The sequence below is a fragment of the Camelus bactrianus genome, chromosome 2 (assembly GCF_048773025.1).
Source record: "Camelus bactrianus isolate YW-2024 breed Bactrian camel chromosome 2, ASM4877302v1, whole genome shotgun sequence".
Classification (NCBI taxonomy): domain Eukaryota; kingdom Metazoa; phylum Chordata; class Mammalia; order Artiodactyla; family Camelidae; genus Camelus; species Camelus bactrianus.
Window position 1 is genome coordinate 69,865,405 of NC_133540.1, and position 17,802 is coordinate 69,883,206.

General features: G+C 36.6%; 1 protein-coding gene across 11 annotated transcripts in view; it reads right to left on the reverse strand.

The window, feature by feature from the left end:
- The window catches only part of PDLIM5 (PDZ and LIM domain 5), a 185,413-nt gene that overhangs the window by 41,238 nt on the left and 126,373 nt on the right, over positions 1-17,802 (reverse strand). For 6 of the 11 annotated variants that reach the window (XM_074343691.1, XM_074343686.1, XM_074343679.1 and 3 more), the window contains 4 exons: positions 12,021-12,137; positions 9,700-9,840; positions 8,696-8,827; positions 2,830-3,017 (listed from right to left, as the gene is read on the reverse strand). In XM_074343691.1, the coding sequence (XP_074199792.1) occupies positions 2,830-3,017; positions 8,696-8,827; positions 9,700-9,840; positions 12,021-12,137 (578 nt within the window). The remainder of the gene's footprint in view (positions 1-2,829; positions 3,018-8,695; positions 8,828-9,699; positions 9,841-12,020; positions 12,138-17,802) is intronic. The other 5 variants (XM_074343728.1, XM_074343720.1, XM_074343710.1 and 2 more) reach the window with 2 other exon arrangements.

The following is a 17,802-nucleotide window of genomic DNA, read 5'->3' on the forward strand; positions in this document are numbered from 1 at the left end:
TGAAACAGCTACCACCTTCTAAATCAGAAGAACTTTTTCATTTGCATTAGGAAGCCCCTGAAACTATTTATCAAAGACTAAGTAGATTCTGAGGTTTTTGTTTTGTTTTGTTTTGTTTTGTTTTGTTGAAATATGGTGTAATGCTAGGTAGAGTAAAATTATAGAATTTGGGTGGCTGGGAATTTTGTATTCATTTTACAATTTTTACAAAATAGCATAAAATAAGTAACTTTTACATAACATAAACTCATTGTCAGTCTGTAGAACCTAGAGCAAGACAAACAGCAAGAGTTCTGCAAATATTTTTTGATTTGAGCTTAGCATCATGATGTAGTTCAACTAAAACTTCACAACTGCAAAACATTTTCTTTTAATAATAATTAATGCTTTATAGTGTTATATACACTGTATAATTTTCTGTACTGTTGTAGTTTTTCTCAACTAGATTCAGTTATATCTTCTGTAAAAAGATTAATATTTTAAATATTAACCAAGTGAATCATGATTATAGTTTTATATCTATATTATTTGCCTGCTTTGATTATTGTAACAAACTAAATTAGACCAAGAGAAACAAGGATTCTGTCGCCCTCTCGTGGTAATTTTGCTGTAGTGTATTCTCCAGGAGTTCCACATCTTTTCACTCTAATAGGCAGAGCAGTATTTTGACCAGTTTCGGAATTTCCAAAAGCAGTACATACACTTTCTGCCCTTCACAGCACATATACTTTGTACCCTTCCTTAAGTTTCTACCTCTGAAATTTAGTTTTTTCCTTGCTTTTTTAGGAAACATTTTCCTGTTCCCTTTCAATTACCATACCAAAAAAAATTTTATGAAAGTTGCTTTCTGTATTCTAATCACATACAAAATAATTACAGCAACTCTCCATTGTCATAGCTAAGCTTTAAGGAAATGGAAATAATTTAAAATGTGTAGGGCTGAGCCATCAGCATTTTTTTCAAGAGAATAGATCTTGCTAAGTCAAATAGTGCAGAAATCTCTAATGATATTAGTCTAAATATTTTAAGGGTTCAAAAGTAATAAAAGTCTTTTCTTTAAAACAGTCAAGATCATATGCAATGGCTTTTTTTCTTTCTCTCGTAACACAAAACTTGTAGCTTCTTTGCAAAATTAGCAATGGTAATTAGAAACTATACAAAATGACACTATGAAATAAATTTTAACTATATAAATAATCAGTAATTTTCTAAAGATAACTGACTTACAATAAATGTAGTGTTAATATATTTAAACACTATGGAAAATACAAAACAAAGATGGATTCTTAATGAAATTAATTAAAAATCCCCTCTTTCCACTCTTATAACTTAAAAAATTCTTAAATAATAATAAACGGTCTTTTTTTTTAAAGCTATCATATTTTTCAAATCAACCCCTTGTGCAGTCACTCAATACTCATCCCAAAACTGATAAGGAAGGACTGGAATTACACAGGGGATAAGATGGGGGGGGGAGTGCCTTCTTTGCAGAGGAACCAGAACTTTCAAAAATAAGGTAACATGGCATGTCTCAGTAACTGAAGATACTTCAGGAAGACCACAGCACAGATTATAAATTGGGAGCAGCAGGAGATGAGACTGAAAAGGTAGCAGAGGTCAGAGTGGATACGGTCTTAATGGGGGAAACACAGCACAGCATGTGTGGCAGGAGAGTGACATGGGCAAAGAAAGATCACCTGTAACGGAGGACAAATCGATGGGGTGAGGAGATTGGGAAATCAGTTAGAAGCTGTTCTCAGCGACAAGGGCCTGTACCAAAGCAATGGCTCTGACCACACAGAGAAGAAACGTGAGAAGTACTAAGAAGAGGAACCATTAGGTGTTAGTTACTGTGAGACCATGGGGCCGGCGGTGAGGGTCTCAACCTTACTTTCTAGCTGTGGTGCCTGGGTGCCAGGGATGGGTGATGCTATTTTTGGATGTGCTGCATTTACGGTGCCACCTGGGACAGCAGGCAGGTCAACAAGTTTGAGAATACGGGGTTCAGGAGAGAGAGGCCTGCAGATCATCAGGGGCAGGGTAGTAAAAGGAATCTGGATGACGCATCATCCAGGGAGAGCACAGAGAGTAAGAAGAGATGAAGGCTGAGGGAAGGATCAGCAACATTTAAGGACGGTCTCATCTTCCTGTTAAGAGGTACTTTAGTCCTAGAATCATAACCTTCATTTGTGTTTGGAGAAATATTTAGTTTCTTTTCATTTTGCAAATCTGAAAACTGAGTGTCAAGAGGTTAAGTGACTTTATTTAAAGCTGTTTATCTGCAGAAGTGAATAAAAACTCAGATCTCCAAATGAAGCCCAAGCTGCTCCCTCCTACCATGCTAGAAATGCTCTCTTTCTAGTACCTACTGCGTCCTTCCTCCGCTTCTGCCTCGTGAATCTTCAGAGGACAAAAAGTAAAAGTCCTTTTCTTCAGTAACTGTCTGATAGCAACAAATGCCTCTGTTGTTATTATTTTGTATATATGATCAAAACTAAAATGCTGTAGTTCCAAGGCTACCTTTCCAACAATATAGTTCGTTAGTAAGACCCTAGATTTACAATTCAACCCATGCTTCCTGAATAATCTGGGAAACCAGGCCATGCCCAATTCTATAATCAGAAATAGCAAGTGGCAGTTGCATCAAAAACACACCGAGAATGTTTAAGAGACACTTCAGAGAGAAACAAAGCTGTAACTATTCCTCTCAATTTTTAAACTGTAGATAGCTGAGACTAGGTTTCACCAGTGTATTCGATCATATATCCCAAACACATTTTCATAATTACACTTAAGAAAAGCAAAAAGCAAGCAACTTCTCCAGCATACCTGCTTGGTTTGGCCGTTGCCAGCTTGGTGACTTGATCCCACTGGTGGATCCCAGAGGCTTGAAGGCGGCGGCAGTAGTGAGCCCAGCTACCCCGGCCACCCCGGCCCTGGCAGAGGCTGGGCTCCCCGGCCCCTCTGGCGCTGCAGCCGCTGGCGGAGCCGACTGCTGAGACAGCTCGTGTGTGATGCTGGGGAGAAAAGGAAGGAAACGTTTTTGGCGAAGTGGTAGCAATCTAACTTAGCAATGATTCCTTCTTTTCTCAATCGATTAAATCTTGAAGGAGAACAAATATATTAATTAATTAATTAATGGATATTTTGAAAAAGAAAAACTCTAGTACCATGATTGAGGGGCCGCCTCTCTTTAAAACAGGAAAAAAGAAAAGGAAAGGAATCAGATTGTAGTTGTTCAGTACTTTGGAAATTCTCTTTAAAAGGTCTACCAGGAGAAATTAGGCACTGAAAAACTTGTACAGCCAATTCTTTTAAATAATAAGCTAATCTCCTATTCCTTCAGAAGAATCATCTAGATGAAAACAGTTAATTTTTGGAGAAACCCTGATAATTTCTACCAAATGGCACAGATGTTGCTTTCCTCTTTCCCACATTCCTCTGGTAATTTATGAACTAAGTTTCCTGACATCTTACCAGTCACTCTTTTCACTCACGTACCCACTCAGTTACTCATTCATTCAATAAATACTCAAGCACCTCCTACATGCCAGACACTGTGCTCCATCCGCATTGGCCTTACAGTGGTAAAAAGAGAGACAACACCCAGTGCTCCGTGTTCTGACGACAAGAAAACGAGGAACAAGTCTGCCATGGTCCTCTCTCAGTCAGGTATTTGCTTAACAGGAGGTCTTACTGTACTGGTTCCAGATTGATTTAGACAATCATAAGGCTTTTATTATCCCAGACATCTATTATTCTTAACTATACATCATCATTTCAAACAAAATAATATCAGGTAGTTCAAATTATAAAATATGCTCTTTGGAATGATGCAATACTCTAGCAGTTTCTCTCAAGTGAAGTATAACAATGACAACAACAATAACACATCCTACTAACTTTTCCATAGAAATTGAGGTCTGGTTGCTAAATAATTCCATGCACAGAAACTCAATTCCTTCAATAACTGAAACCAATAGCTGGAGGAATCGTTCAATAAAGACATACTACATTAATACTTCAGTAAATACTATATTAATGACTTCAGTAAAATAAATACCCTTAATTATACCATTTACTTTGAGATTATTTCAACAAAATTTTCAATGCAATCATGCCCACTATACTATCAAATGACCAAGAACACCTAATTTCCCCAATGCCTCCTGAATCCCACATAACACCGAACAAAGCAGGTCTGAGGCCGCCTCTCCTTAGGAAAGGCTGGCTGCAAGGTTGCCCTTTGCCTGGCATGTGGGAACTTGGCTGGTAAACAGTTCCCTAGAGTCATATAAAACTTCCTCTAAAAGATAGGGTGGCTCATTGTGCCTAAACTATATGAACAATGCGGTAAACACCTGCTTTCCTCCTGTGAGTCTCCAGTTCTGGTATGAACGAGGCCCAGCATGCCTTCGTAAGGATCCCCAATTAAGTCTGTCTCAGGTACTTGGCTTTTAATGAGCTTCTCTGGTTGACAGCGCTTTGCCTGTCTTGTTCTTACTCATTGCTGGAGGAATCTACATGTACTATGTGACATCACTGCAACAGGACCTCTAGAAATTTGAACCTCCTTTCTTTAGATTTGGTCCCACGCACCTTTCCCCCTTGCTGATCATGCTTTGTACTCTTTCACTGCAATAACTCTTAGTCATGAGCATGACTACAGACCGAGTTCTGTGAGTCCTCCAGTGATTCATCAAACCTAGGGGTGCTTTTAGTGCACCTCTGCACGAAAACAGTTTTGAAAAATAGTATGGGAGCTACTTTCATTTTCTGGAAATATTATCCTCTATTATTGTTCTCTCAAATTCAGGTGCAGAAGAGCTATCACCTTCTTTCATCATTTCTAAGCAGAAAGCAGTTTGATGAAAAACTAAAACCTGTTTGATGTTAAAACATACAATGAAAAAATTAAGTGCTTTAATAATTTTATCATAAATAAAAAGTGAAAGATTGCTTACTCAATAGCAATGCTGAACACAGTTATCAATAAAGATGGCACAATAAATAATATTAATGGAAGCAGAGTTTAAGGATTATAGTTGGTGCCTTTTAAAAGATTTGTGATGGACAGATTATTTTACTTCTCTAAGCCTCCATTACCTAAACTTTAAATGGGGATACTACTTTGCTCATAAGAGTTCCATGAGACTTAGTAAGAGTTCTCCTTAGATACAAAGGGTGTGCAGTAAATTATAAAGAACCTATAAAAATCTAAGTTATAAGCAAGAAAGTTCTTCCAATTACATTTATATTCAGGATTGACTGGCAGAGTTAAATAATCTCTGGAGAAATACAGCTCTATTAACTTAAAATATATAATGGAGTAATTGGAGAATACTGGGCTTTACTTAGGCAATCATATATCAGAATATATCATGCCTAGGACTCTAAAACTGAAAAACATTGTTTTCCCAAATATTTAACCATTTGCTACTATTTAAAGAAAATATATTAAATTATGTATAGTGTACTAAAAATGAAAGAATTAATAAAACTACTAGCTATACAATTTTATATCTGGGAATAAATGTTATCAATAATCAATAATCGCAAAATATTTCAAACTGATGACTAATTTATTAACATGCCATGATTACTTATTTCTGAAATCATGACTAATATATATTTTCCCTAAATTTAAATTGTTTGAGGTATACCTAAATTCTGAACAAAATTAAAATGCTTTCTAAAAGATGCTAACGAGGAAACCAGAGCAAATCCATAAATACCCTTGGTTAACATCACAGAAGCTAAGAATCAAATATGGTCATTTTCAATAATGTGCCAAATAAGCACTAAAATGAAATGTTAAATTAATAAGTCTTCTATCTCAAGAATACTGAAGTTTCTGTTTCATATTTCAAAAACTGAAAATGGAGAAACATATACTGATAGAGCAAAGGTTTCTTTTCAAAACTGAACTAATGGGGAAAAAATAAGGAAAAAACAAGTAAATTTCAGTGTAAGCAACCTGAGTTATCTTGAGTTTACATTCTTTTCCCACATTTGTTTAACTACTACAGCAAATACATTTCAGTTGCAGTTGGGACCAATTGGAAATTTCAAGTCTGTTTTCAAAGGAAAAATCCTGCTCAAAGAATAATCTTGAAGTAAATTTATTCCAATTTCATGTTTACATTTTTTTAAAGGCAGCTGTACACTACAGATTTAATTATGTCAATATTTAAACAGTTTTTTTAGCCAAAGTTTCACAAAAATTGATACACTTATACACAGATTCTTAAGTGGCAGGAGAGGAATATTTCTGGAAGGTCAGAACCATAAGCAACTTATAGTTTTAATAGAATTCTTCTGTCAAAACTCTATAAAAGGACCTAGAAAAACAGAACAGTCATGAGATGCCTTCCTTCCAGAATTCTGTTTACAAGAAAATTTTTTGTATTTTCCTAAGCAAAATTCTTTAACTTAGACTTTCTGTATCAAAACTCGACATGCTAAATATACTACAATGGAGAGAAGCAAGTCTGGTATTATACTACACTTCATTATAATTTTAAAGATTACTGTCATACAAAAGCAAAAATCAGAGATAAAATACCTCTGACATTAGCCCAACTGCTCTTTTTGGTACTCTTCCCACTGAGGCAGCAAGGTCTCCTCAGGACACCCTGTGTCCCTGCTGTGCAAGATGCCAACTAGCTTACCTTGCCGAGAACCATTTTCCTTTTTCAAATATCAAAATATATTTAGTTTGTGCCCACTGCTGTTAATAAAAGGTAACGAAAATGACTACTAACACTTGCTCTAGAAATGGGTCCATAGATAAATATTCAGTCAGTCTATAACTGCAGGCCTACTTTTTTTTTTTTTTGAAACAAAAAGTTCATTTCAACAATAAGACGCCTGAGTTGAAGCAAAAACTATCTAGGATTCATTTCTTTTAGAGAAGCTCACCCTGCTGCAAGACACACTGCCTTACATGTAACAACTACAGGTCAAAAAGTTACACAATTATCCTCGGTTTACAATGGTAAATGAAAAACGTTAAAATTCTCCAATCAAACAAGGTATGCAAGGATTTTATGTTGTTCTTTTTCTGTTAAACGGTGAGGACAAGATAACTCACTGGAATACAAAGCTATCAGCTGAAAAAGCATGGAGAAGGGAGCAGTAAAGTGGAGAAAGGGGTATTTTCTCATAAGCAGTATTTTCCCCCATCCTATCTTATTGAATGTCAATCAAAACACACCGTAGGCCATTTTGCTAAAAAGAAATGCAACAGATGCTCTTCTGGAGAGAGAATTTAGAGCATTCCATTAGGTTCTCAAAGGGTCTTTTTATTCCAAGTGTGATCAGTAACCTGCCTTTGTACAGACTCAGCTCTGACAATGTACTATGCCTGCTCATTTAACAATCACAATGCCACAAATATAATTTCAGGTTTTATTTTCTTAGAGGGAAATGTACAATGATCTCTTTTCCCCCTGTTTAAACACCTCCCTTAAAAGTTATCATATAATTTTATTGCACTCTGTTTTACAGTGCTTTGCACATACTGCATTTTACAAATTGAAGGTTTATAGCAATCTTGCATCAAGCAAGTCTATAGGCACCATTTTTCCAAAAGCATCTGCTGCTTACTTACTCTGTGTCTCTGTGTCACATTCTGGTAATCCTCAAAATAGTCCAAACTTTTTCATTATTAATATACTTGTTACTGTGATCTGGGATCAGTGATCTTTGATGCTACTATTGCAAAAAGATTATGATTCTTGGAAGGCTCAGATCATGGTTAGCATTTTTAAGCAATAAAATATTTTAAATTAAGGTATGTGCATTAGTTTTTTAGACATACGCTATTGTACACTTAACAGAAGACAGTATAGTGTAAACATAATTTTATGCACTGAGAAACCAAAAAATTTGTGACTTGCTTTATTGCGATCTTTATTACCGTGGTCTGGAATCAAACCCCTAATCTCTCTGTGGCATGCCTGTAATTAAGCATATTGAGAACATCTGTAACAGTGGGTAGGACAAACATTTGATCAACAGACAGCCTATGTCATATCTGGCTTTTACTGATTATAGTCACAGTTCTGTACTCTGCCATTAATTTTATGTTCTGTTGTAAATAATTTTGTAGTTATTTCACTAAGGTTACACTTTTAGTAAGCACTTGAGATATTTTCATTTTTACATTATACCTAATAATTCTGGCGTAATTGTTCAGTTTAGGAGAAAAATCATTTTTTGTGTTCTAGTATTTCCCAGATATGGTGAAAATTAAGTTGTTTGCCCAAGTAAAACCTTCATATTTCAGAACTATAAGATAGTAGCCAATCAAAACCAATTATCTCATTATTCTTGTTCATCTTTTTCAAAAAGTATAAAGGTATGTTTTATTAAACATTTAAGCATTCTCGTATGGCTCCATCCATGCGATTTAAAAACAGGGTTCTATTGGAACTCAAATACTTGCACAATTACTCATAATTTCAAACCAAACATCAAGTGTGCTAATAAAAGATGTCACAAAGGATTAAAAGGCACGTTAATAATCATACAAAATAACATGCTTGTACGTTATCATTGCATTGGAATTACAGTTAATTTAAACTGGACACAAATCAGCTCTAGAATTTTCTTATCTCGGCTGTTAATACGGTGGTGTCAGTGTTAGACCTTTCATAGCAAACCACCCCTGTGATGTCTGCTCCCCCAGTACCTGGTCTTCTTAACATGGACAGAACCAGCTGATTTCCTCGAGGGCTGGAGATACGAAAAAGCTAAAGGCTTGGAAACAGGACTGATGCAAAGTGCATCCAGGAGTGAGTGATATTTTTCAGGACTGGAGAGCCTGGTGAGCGTTTAGAAAGAGTTTTAGGTTGAAAAATCACACTACCAATAGCAGAAAGTACGTAATTTTTATAGCTTGTGATTTGAAACATCTCGAGAGATATAGAGAGGGACAGAGACAGAGAACAAAGCAGTAGAAAGGATGAAAAGAAGAGTCTGTTATACTATTTTACTCATTAATATAGAATTGAGGGTGGTTATAGAACAGTGGTAGAGTGCATGCTTAGCATGCAGGAGGTCCTAGGTTCAATCCCCAGTACCTCCATCAAAAAAAAAAAAAAGAAAAAACCCAGAGATTTAAACATGTATTAAAAAACACATATATAATTGATTAAATTTTCACCAAAATTGATCAGGGCAATCTTTTGGAAAGCATTTAAAGCGATAAAGACTACTACAAATTATGTAAAAACAAAACCCGTAACAATAAAAAGGCTGTATTCTTTTTATGGGAGGAAGGAGTGTTAGATCACCCACTCTAGATCACCCTCAAACACAACCAGTTTGTGGGAGCTGATAAAACCAACAGAAACTTAAAATACCTATTTATGCTTGATTCTGTTCCAGATATAAAAATTAAAAATGATAAAAACCCAAAAGTCGATAGGCACACAACATGCAATAATCCATGCAACTGAGAAGTATCACAGATAAATGGTAGCAATGGAAAGAGATAAAAAGAACGATTTAAAGAAAAATCAGTAATAAATATCATAGGATATATTCACAGCCTAGATAACATATCCCCGTACAATTAAGATATTGTAATAGCGCTGTGACCCTTTGAAATGGGCACGTTTTCTTGGAGGTGAGCTGTAAGACAGTGGAAAGCACTGGATTCACGGCAGACGCACATTGTACACGTAGTTCTACCTGGTTTTTGCAGCGAGAACAGCAGACACAGTGGCGGCCGCGCTGCTCAGAACGGCAGCACTGTATCTGGCAGGAGAAGGCAAGGCAGACAAGTTTCGAAAACCTTCCAAAGAACTTGACGCCACCTTTCTTGTGGAGCTGCTTAAATTGATCAGTAGAGAAAAACAGGAGAGGAACAAAAAGGAAAGTGAGAAGAGGTAGCACAATACAGGTAAGAAAGCAACCTTCCTACGCGTCACACGTGTAAAAGGAGTTCTGGTCCTTTATTTCCTGTCACTGTGATTTCTCTCGGAAATTAAAATCTGATGTGTAATCCTCCATAAAACTGATTTTATGAACACAGAAACATTTCTTAATGTATTTAAGTTCTCTGTCTCTAGTCCTACTTGAATCAGTATCATGTAATAACATTCATTTGAAGATTGATTCGTCAACAACTAAGTAGAAAATAAATCCAAACGTGAAGTGTGAATTCCCATAAGCAGAGAAAGAAGGAAGGTTATGTCAATTTTTCCAAAAAGTCTCTACATTAGGAGTTTTACTGTAGAGATGATATACACCCAGGACCTGACATTTTAATGAGACTCGTGTTTTCAGGAGAAGCAGATACAACCAGCTGCCTATTCAGAAGCAGCAATACGTATTAATACAGACAAGAAATAACTTTAAAATATTGAGAGTAAAGCTATTTGGGGGGGCAGGCGTCTGTGTAAAATATTAACAGCAGTTACAGTGAATATGACTTCAACATCACCTTCTCTGCTCATGTTCTGTATTTCTGTTTTCAGTTAGCTCTGTAAAGATTCAAAAATGCTGGTACTAAATTTTACCTTCAGAATTCTTATTATTTAAAATAATAATTCTTTTCCTTTGGTCTTTTAGAAAAGGTCAAACATTTGGACAGGAATTAACATTTCATCATTAGGACTTTATGACTTTTCAAATTTGGTTATCAAATTGGAATTGAGCATTTCTTTTTTATTAAGTAAAACGGAGGTCTAAAATGCACAAGGTGAAACCTGTGTCTCTTTTCTTCATTTATGAGCACAAGTTCTTAGTGAATATTCCCACTAAACTCTGATTACTTTCTCCAGAATCTGTTGACAACAGCCACCTCTAGCACAAAGTAATTATGCATCAAATTCAACCCCAGCTAACGAGAGCTCAGATGTCTAAAACTGTGAGGGTTGACACACGTCTCTTCTACATTTTAGAAGAATTTGATAATCCATGATTCCTAGTTCCACTGGCTACAGTTTTACAAACCATTAGAAGACATTAAAAAAAAAAACCAGTGGCAAGCCATTAAATATATATACACACACACATAGAATTGTTAAACTTTAAGTATAACTTTTTGCTAAGTCTAATGATGTATAATCCTCCATAAAACTGATTTTATGAACATACAAACATTTTTTAATGTATTTAAGTTCACTGTCTCTAGTCCTACTTGAATCAGTGTCACATAACAACATTCATTTGAAGATTGATTTGTCAACAACTAAGTAGAAAATAAATCCAAACATGAAGTGTGAATTCCCATAAGCAGAGAAAAAAAGGAAGGTTATGTCACCTGCTGTGAATGGCTAGAAAATAAAGAATGAGGCTGACAAAGAGAAAAGAAAGATGCTATCAGTGGCAGAGCAGGGGAATGAGTGTCATGTAAAGCAGAATAAAGTTATCAAGTGATTCAACTTTGAGTTTCTCAATTACTCTCCATCTCTGAGGTAACAGCTACTACTTGAGGGGAGTAATGGTGCATAATAATGAGACACATCAGTCTATAAGCAGGTCAGCTAAAAAAAAAAAAATCAGCTAAATTATCCTTCTCCTGCCAGAAGAAAAGGAAAGTGTGATGAATTTGTTTCATCACATTGTATCACAATAATATAAAAGGACTGGGTGTCAGCAGGGTCTAGTAAAATCTTACAAGAATTAACCTGAGTACCTTTAGACTATGTCTGCGCACCTGGAACATACAATCTCTATTGCTCCTTTTTTAGAGGTAAATGCTCTAATTCAGTAAGGTAGACTTCTAACAAGCTCAGGAAAGTTGACTTTCCAAATCACAGAGAATAAATAAAAGAAACAGATTTCCTGACTCTAAATGAGAACTTAGAATCTAAACAAAAAGTAAAAAATATAAAAGCAGTAGAAAGCAGTGTTCCAAGGCTGAGTGCCAAGCTTTCTTGTCTATATATTAGTGATGTCAGTTCTGTAATCTATGATCACTCTTTCCTTTTTAGTCAAACAGTTTTAGTATTTAGTTTCACTGCCAGCATTAAAATTTAGACATACCAAGAGGAAGAAAACTCTACCTAGAATATGTGGTTACTTTAGAAAGTGTAGCTACGTGGCTACCAATATGTGAAACCTGAGGAGTTGCAGGTGGGTGAGGTCCACTCTTAGGTAGGTCTTCCAGAGAACTGTCAAACCTGAGTTTTCAGAAGTAAAATAAACAAGGCAAAGGAAATATTAATGAAAAGCACAGACATTTATCATTTATACTACCTTAAAAGTACACTGGTTCCATTTTGGAATACTGTTAGGTTTCTTTTTTTTTTTTTTAAGCTTCATATCTACATAAAGTTAAAACCAACACCATCACCCTCACCACCACCAAACATAGGCTGTTCTACCCCCCAATTTTTTTAACATGGTGACTTCCATGTGATAACAGATATGCTCACAGAGGAAGAAGGGTGGATGGGAATTTCCTATGTATTTTGCATGCTTCAAGAAAACTCAAGCTCAAAGAAATCAAGTTGCCCAATATCATATACCTAAAGGGTCAGGTGGAATTTGAACCAAGTCTGTCTGTACGAGTTCCATTACATAATGCTTTCTAACATCTTGTGGGGCTGAGCAGTGGACCACATGAAAGCAACTAGGGATCTCCTTTCAAGTCAGAATGGTGTGTTTGCAGATCTGAGATTATATGGATGTTGTTTATCTTGATGTAAAACAAAGTATTTCACCCAGTCACACAACAAATGTTTGCATGCAACTGTGTTGTTTGAATATTTTTCATTTTTTCCTTCTGATGTCTTTACCATATTTAATTTTGAATGCCAGGATTTTACTTTAGAAGAAGTATTACCAGATAAAGAAAGGATGAAAAATTCAGGGTGAGGTTTGAAAGAAGAAAGCACCAAGTATAACACTTTGGGAAGAAAAAAATAAATAGGGAAAGTATAAAATTACCCATTTTTTAAAAAGCCTGTAGATAAAGATAGAATGGGTCAGTCATTATACTGATTTTCAAGTGGAAAAATTAACACTAAGATAAAGAAACAGAAAAGAAGAGGTTATATTCCCACTTTTTCTTTAACATTGGCCATACCTCTACCAGAGTGTTGAAAAAAAAAAAAGGTAGACAACTTAAGAAAAATGTCATGGTAGAACCAAAACATCCTTTAAGAGGTAGAGCAGAAAAAGTTAAAAGAATAAGAAACATTAAGTCCTATAACAGGGCTCAGCAAACCATGGCTCTCAGGTCAAGTTCAACCTGTCTCCCATCTTTTTATGGCCTGGAAACTAAGAATGGTTTTTATATTTGTAAATTGTTTTCAAAAAATGAAAAGAAGATTTCATGACACATATAAACTATATGAAATTGAAATTGCAGCATCCATAAATAAAGTTTTACTGAACATAGCCAGGTTCCACTTACGTATGTCTGTGGCCACTTTCACAAAACAAAGAACTGAGTAGTTGCAACAGACCATATGACTCACAAAATCTAGTTACTATCTGGCTTTTTACAATAAAGGTTGGCTGACCCCTGTTCCAGAGAATAAGATCTCCAAGCAGCTACTAGAGTGAACCTTTAAAAACACAAATCTGAACCTGTCTGTTGTTTAGATGCTTTCAGCACTGCTCTAAGGACAGCTGTGATCATGGGCTACCTATTGCTAGCCTCACCTGATGGAGTCTTCTGTCTGGCTTGCTATAGTCCCAACTGGTCTTCCATCTCCTCTTAAACAGGCCAAGCTTCTTCCCACCTCAAGGCCTCTGTGTAGTCTCTTCATTCTCACTTTCTATACCCACCACTCTGCCACACCTTCACTACACTAATTCTTAAGTATCCTTCTGGCCTTAGTTTAAATGTCACCTCCTCAGGGAGGCCTCCCTGGTTTCCCAAATCCCCTAAAGGTTGCCCATGTCATATGCTTTCGTAACACCCTGTACTTCTTCTTCACAGAATTTGGTCTTACTATAATTATACAGTTTGTGTAGTTATTGGTTTAAATCTGGACTCCTTTGCCAATCAGAAGCTCCCTGAGGTTAGGGACTGCTATGTTTACCGGTATAAATGAAGTGTAACAAAGTGCTTAACATACAGTAAACAAAAAATAAGTATTTGATGGATAAATGCATGAAAGAAATGTATTGTTCTCAAATACAGAACTCACTCACAATATAGATACATTTCTCAGAACATATTTCTACTTTCTAAAGACCATTTCCCAAGTCAAGTGAGACTGGTATTACTGTTTTAAGAACTGACACATGATCAACCTCAAAGAAATGACTAAAACTCCAAAAATATCTTTTAAAATATCCTTTAAAATATAAATGATCAATGTTCTAGAAAAAATAAAATACAGTTATAAAGAATTATTAATGCCTATATCTTAATATATGAGGACAGGTAAGATACAAGAGTTGGAGAGGTTGAGATTTCCAACACCTCCATGAGCTAGGCTGATTAGAAAAATGAATGCCGCTTGACAATACATTCATATAACTCATGAAATACCTTTTAAAGCCAGATTTCCAAGTTTCCAACAATGTACTTGGGAGGCTTCCCATGTATTACACACACTGATTACTTATTCCTTTGCTTGGCCAAACTCTAAATATACTAGACTTGAAGAAAATCTTAATCTTAAACTATCTCATTGAATATGGAACAGACATCAGTATCTATTCTCATCCTGTCATTCCCTAATATTTATTCCTTTCAGGGTTGGAGGAAGCTCTGATTAACAGCACCTCAGAAGCAGCCAGACTTTCTGCTTTGTCTGTTACTTAAGTGAGTTTTTTTTTTTTTTCTCACCAGTGAGAGGTATGAAGACTTTCTCCTTCCCAGATATGTCTGGAGAGCTGGCCTTGCATCCTTTTGGCCTGTTTTTCTCAGGAAAAATGAACAAACAGCTATCTGTGCATTATCTCTCCGGGTAACTGTGCCTTTCTTTGCATAATCTCTGCACTGGGGACGTGTGTTAGCAATCTGCCCATCTTATTACTGTACCAACCTGACCATCCCACTGGACTGGTAAGAGGAACTCTCCTTCTAAATCCCAGTCCTGACAACTCAAACAGCAACATCCTTACCATGTGTACTCCAGCTCCTCCCTTTTGCTCAGGAGCCTCAATTAGTCCCCCTCTATTTCTCCTGCATTTTCCATTTCTCCTTCTCCACTGCAGGCTTTGCATCCCCATTCAAAAATGCTACTGTTTCTCTTAAAACGACGACGACAACAACAAAGTGCCTTCGCCTTCTGCTTTCCCACTCACCTTAATAGCTAAACTCTGGGAAATAACACTTTACTCCCGAAGTCTCCACTTCCTCACCTGCCTGCTCCTCTTCCACCACCGCGAGTGGGGCTCATTCCCCAACCTCTACAAAACCATCTTCCTGCCGAGGCCACAAATGACCTCTCTGTGGCTAAATCCGATTGACAATTTGCATTCCTCATTTTCTTTTTATGGTGGTAAAAAACACAACATAAAATTTACCATTGTAACCATTTTTAAGTGGCCAGTTCAGTAGAGTGACACAGTCACTGCTGTGAAAAAGATCTCCAGAACTCTTGCATCTTGCAAATCCGAAACGCTACACCCAGTAAATAACAACTCCCCTCTCCTCCCTCCCCCAGCCCCTGCTAACCACCATTCTATTTTCCATGAATTTGACCACTGTAGATACCTCACTTAGGTGGAATCATATGTTCCGTCTTTTGAGCGCACTGCTAATTTTAGTCTCGGCATAGGACTCAACTGACAACTCCTTTTCTTCCATCTTTGGTGCCCTGACCCTATACACCTGCCTGTGTTTCGTACTATTTCACTGGCCATTTCTGGCTGCAGGATGTTAAAGCACACCATTAGTAATAAAATTTCAAATGTTAATTTGGCTCATCCATATTTTGGTGGAATGACATGCAAACTATACAAGAATAAACTCTTCACAAAGGCTAACCTTGAAAAGGAATGCATAAAATTATTTTGCAGTATGAAAACTTTGTCTCCAGCTACAAATTTCAGTGTCTCCTCACTCTCTAAATAAATATCACAAAATAATCAAACAGAATGACTTATTGTAACACCACATGGCAAGTTTTTAGTAAAAGAAGAGATTCAGAAACCTTAAAATATGTATTTTATAACAGGTAAAGGAGGAAAATGACAATAAATTGTCCTTGGTATTTTCAATCTTCCACAAAGCAAACACTCACAAACAATCGTAAGCAGAGAATGGAATATACCTGGACCACAGCTGCACTGTGCACTTCTGAGGTTCACTGGCACAGCAAAGCCATTTATTTTAGTCAAGGAAACTGCTTGCTGACAGGAAAAATGGGTATCTTTTGCTGGCTTCCTGACAATAAATTTGGTGAGTGTGTTCACTTGTAACTGTGATCCCCCTTCTGGAAAATTAAATCAACTAAACCTCAGCTGGAAATGTCTGACAGTCTTAATCACAAGTTAAGTTTATTAATTAATTTCAACAGCCTTTGCTCCTGTAGCAATCTAAAAGCATTATTTAAGTCAGCTAATTCTCCATTTATTATAAATGGCATCTTGAAGAGAATTTCAAAATCAGCAAGTAGGGGCATCCTTGATTTGCACGTGGAGGGGCAGAGGGGACTGACTGTCAGAGGAGAAAAGAAGATGATGAAATATATTATAATACCACCCAAAATGAGGTTTATTTTTCGTGAGAGCGAGGAAAAAGGACTAACTCAAAGAAATTATTTTTCTTGGAGCGTTCCGATTTACTGAAGCAAGGGAAAGAGGGAAACATATAAGCAGGCCTCTGAAGGAACTGGAACTTGTTTGCACTGAGGGAAGAATTTGTTCTTTGTCATTATATCCCGTTTTCTTCAGCACCTTACAAACTCTGCCTTAACTTTATGCCTTTCTCTGCTCTTCTTGCCTTTCCCTGCTCTTCTTGCCTTTCCCTAATGGATTTTGCCATTATTAAATGTCCAGTATTATTATTATGTGAACTCTCTAGTTATCTATACTATTCCTTGCTCTCTGTAGAGAAAATGTAGTATGAGGTCCAAAGAAAACATAGGTAAAGAATGAGCATATTTTTATGCTGTGTCTATAAAAAATACCAATATAATATAAAGATTTTAAGATATGACACCAACTTAAAAATCATTTGTAACAATCCCCTGATAAAAGTCTGACTCCCTCAGTCACAGCAGGGTACTTACCACTAACCTTAGCTGCTCTCATTTTGCATCATCAGTTTCATCACTGGATCATTCCTCTCAATGATTTCAACAATTTCTACTAGTTAGGGAGAGTTTCTTATACAGGGGGAAAAAAATCTGCCATTTTGTAAATATTAATGTAATCCTAATATAAAAAGAATTAATGACTGATTTTTTTAAAATTCAGATTAAAAGGATATATTAATCAATAAGCAGTGTTGAGTCAATCCATTACCTATTTCAAAATACAAATGAATCTGTGTGAATACCTCCCGTTCAACAGCCACCCACTGTGAGTCCTGGGAGAAGTCAGGTATCTTGAAAAAGCCACCACGGTGCCCCCGGCTCCAGCCAGAGTGGCCTTCCAGCATGAGAGGACAGAAGCCAAGGGCCACATGTTCCCTGGCTAAAGATTCTGGGTCATGCATCCTGAGCACTCCCACACAGCCACTCATTGCATCCCCTCATTCATTCAACAACTACAAAATATCATTTGAATTCCCCCTTGACGCCAGGCATAATGCCCACTTTAATGTCCTGCTCTCATGGAGCTTACACTCCAGGGTCCACTGTCCTCTAACAGACTAACAGACCATGAGGACCTGTCCCATCAGACTTTCCATCCCTGTTTACCTGCCACAACCAG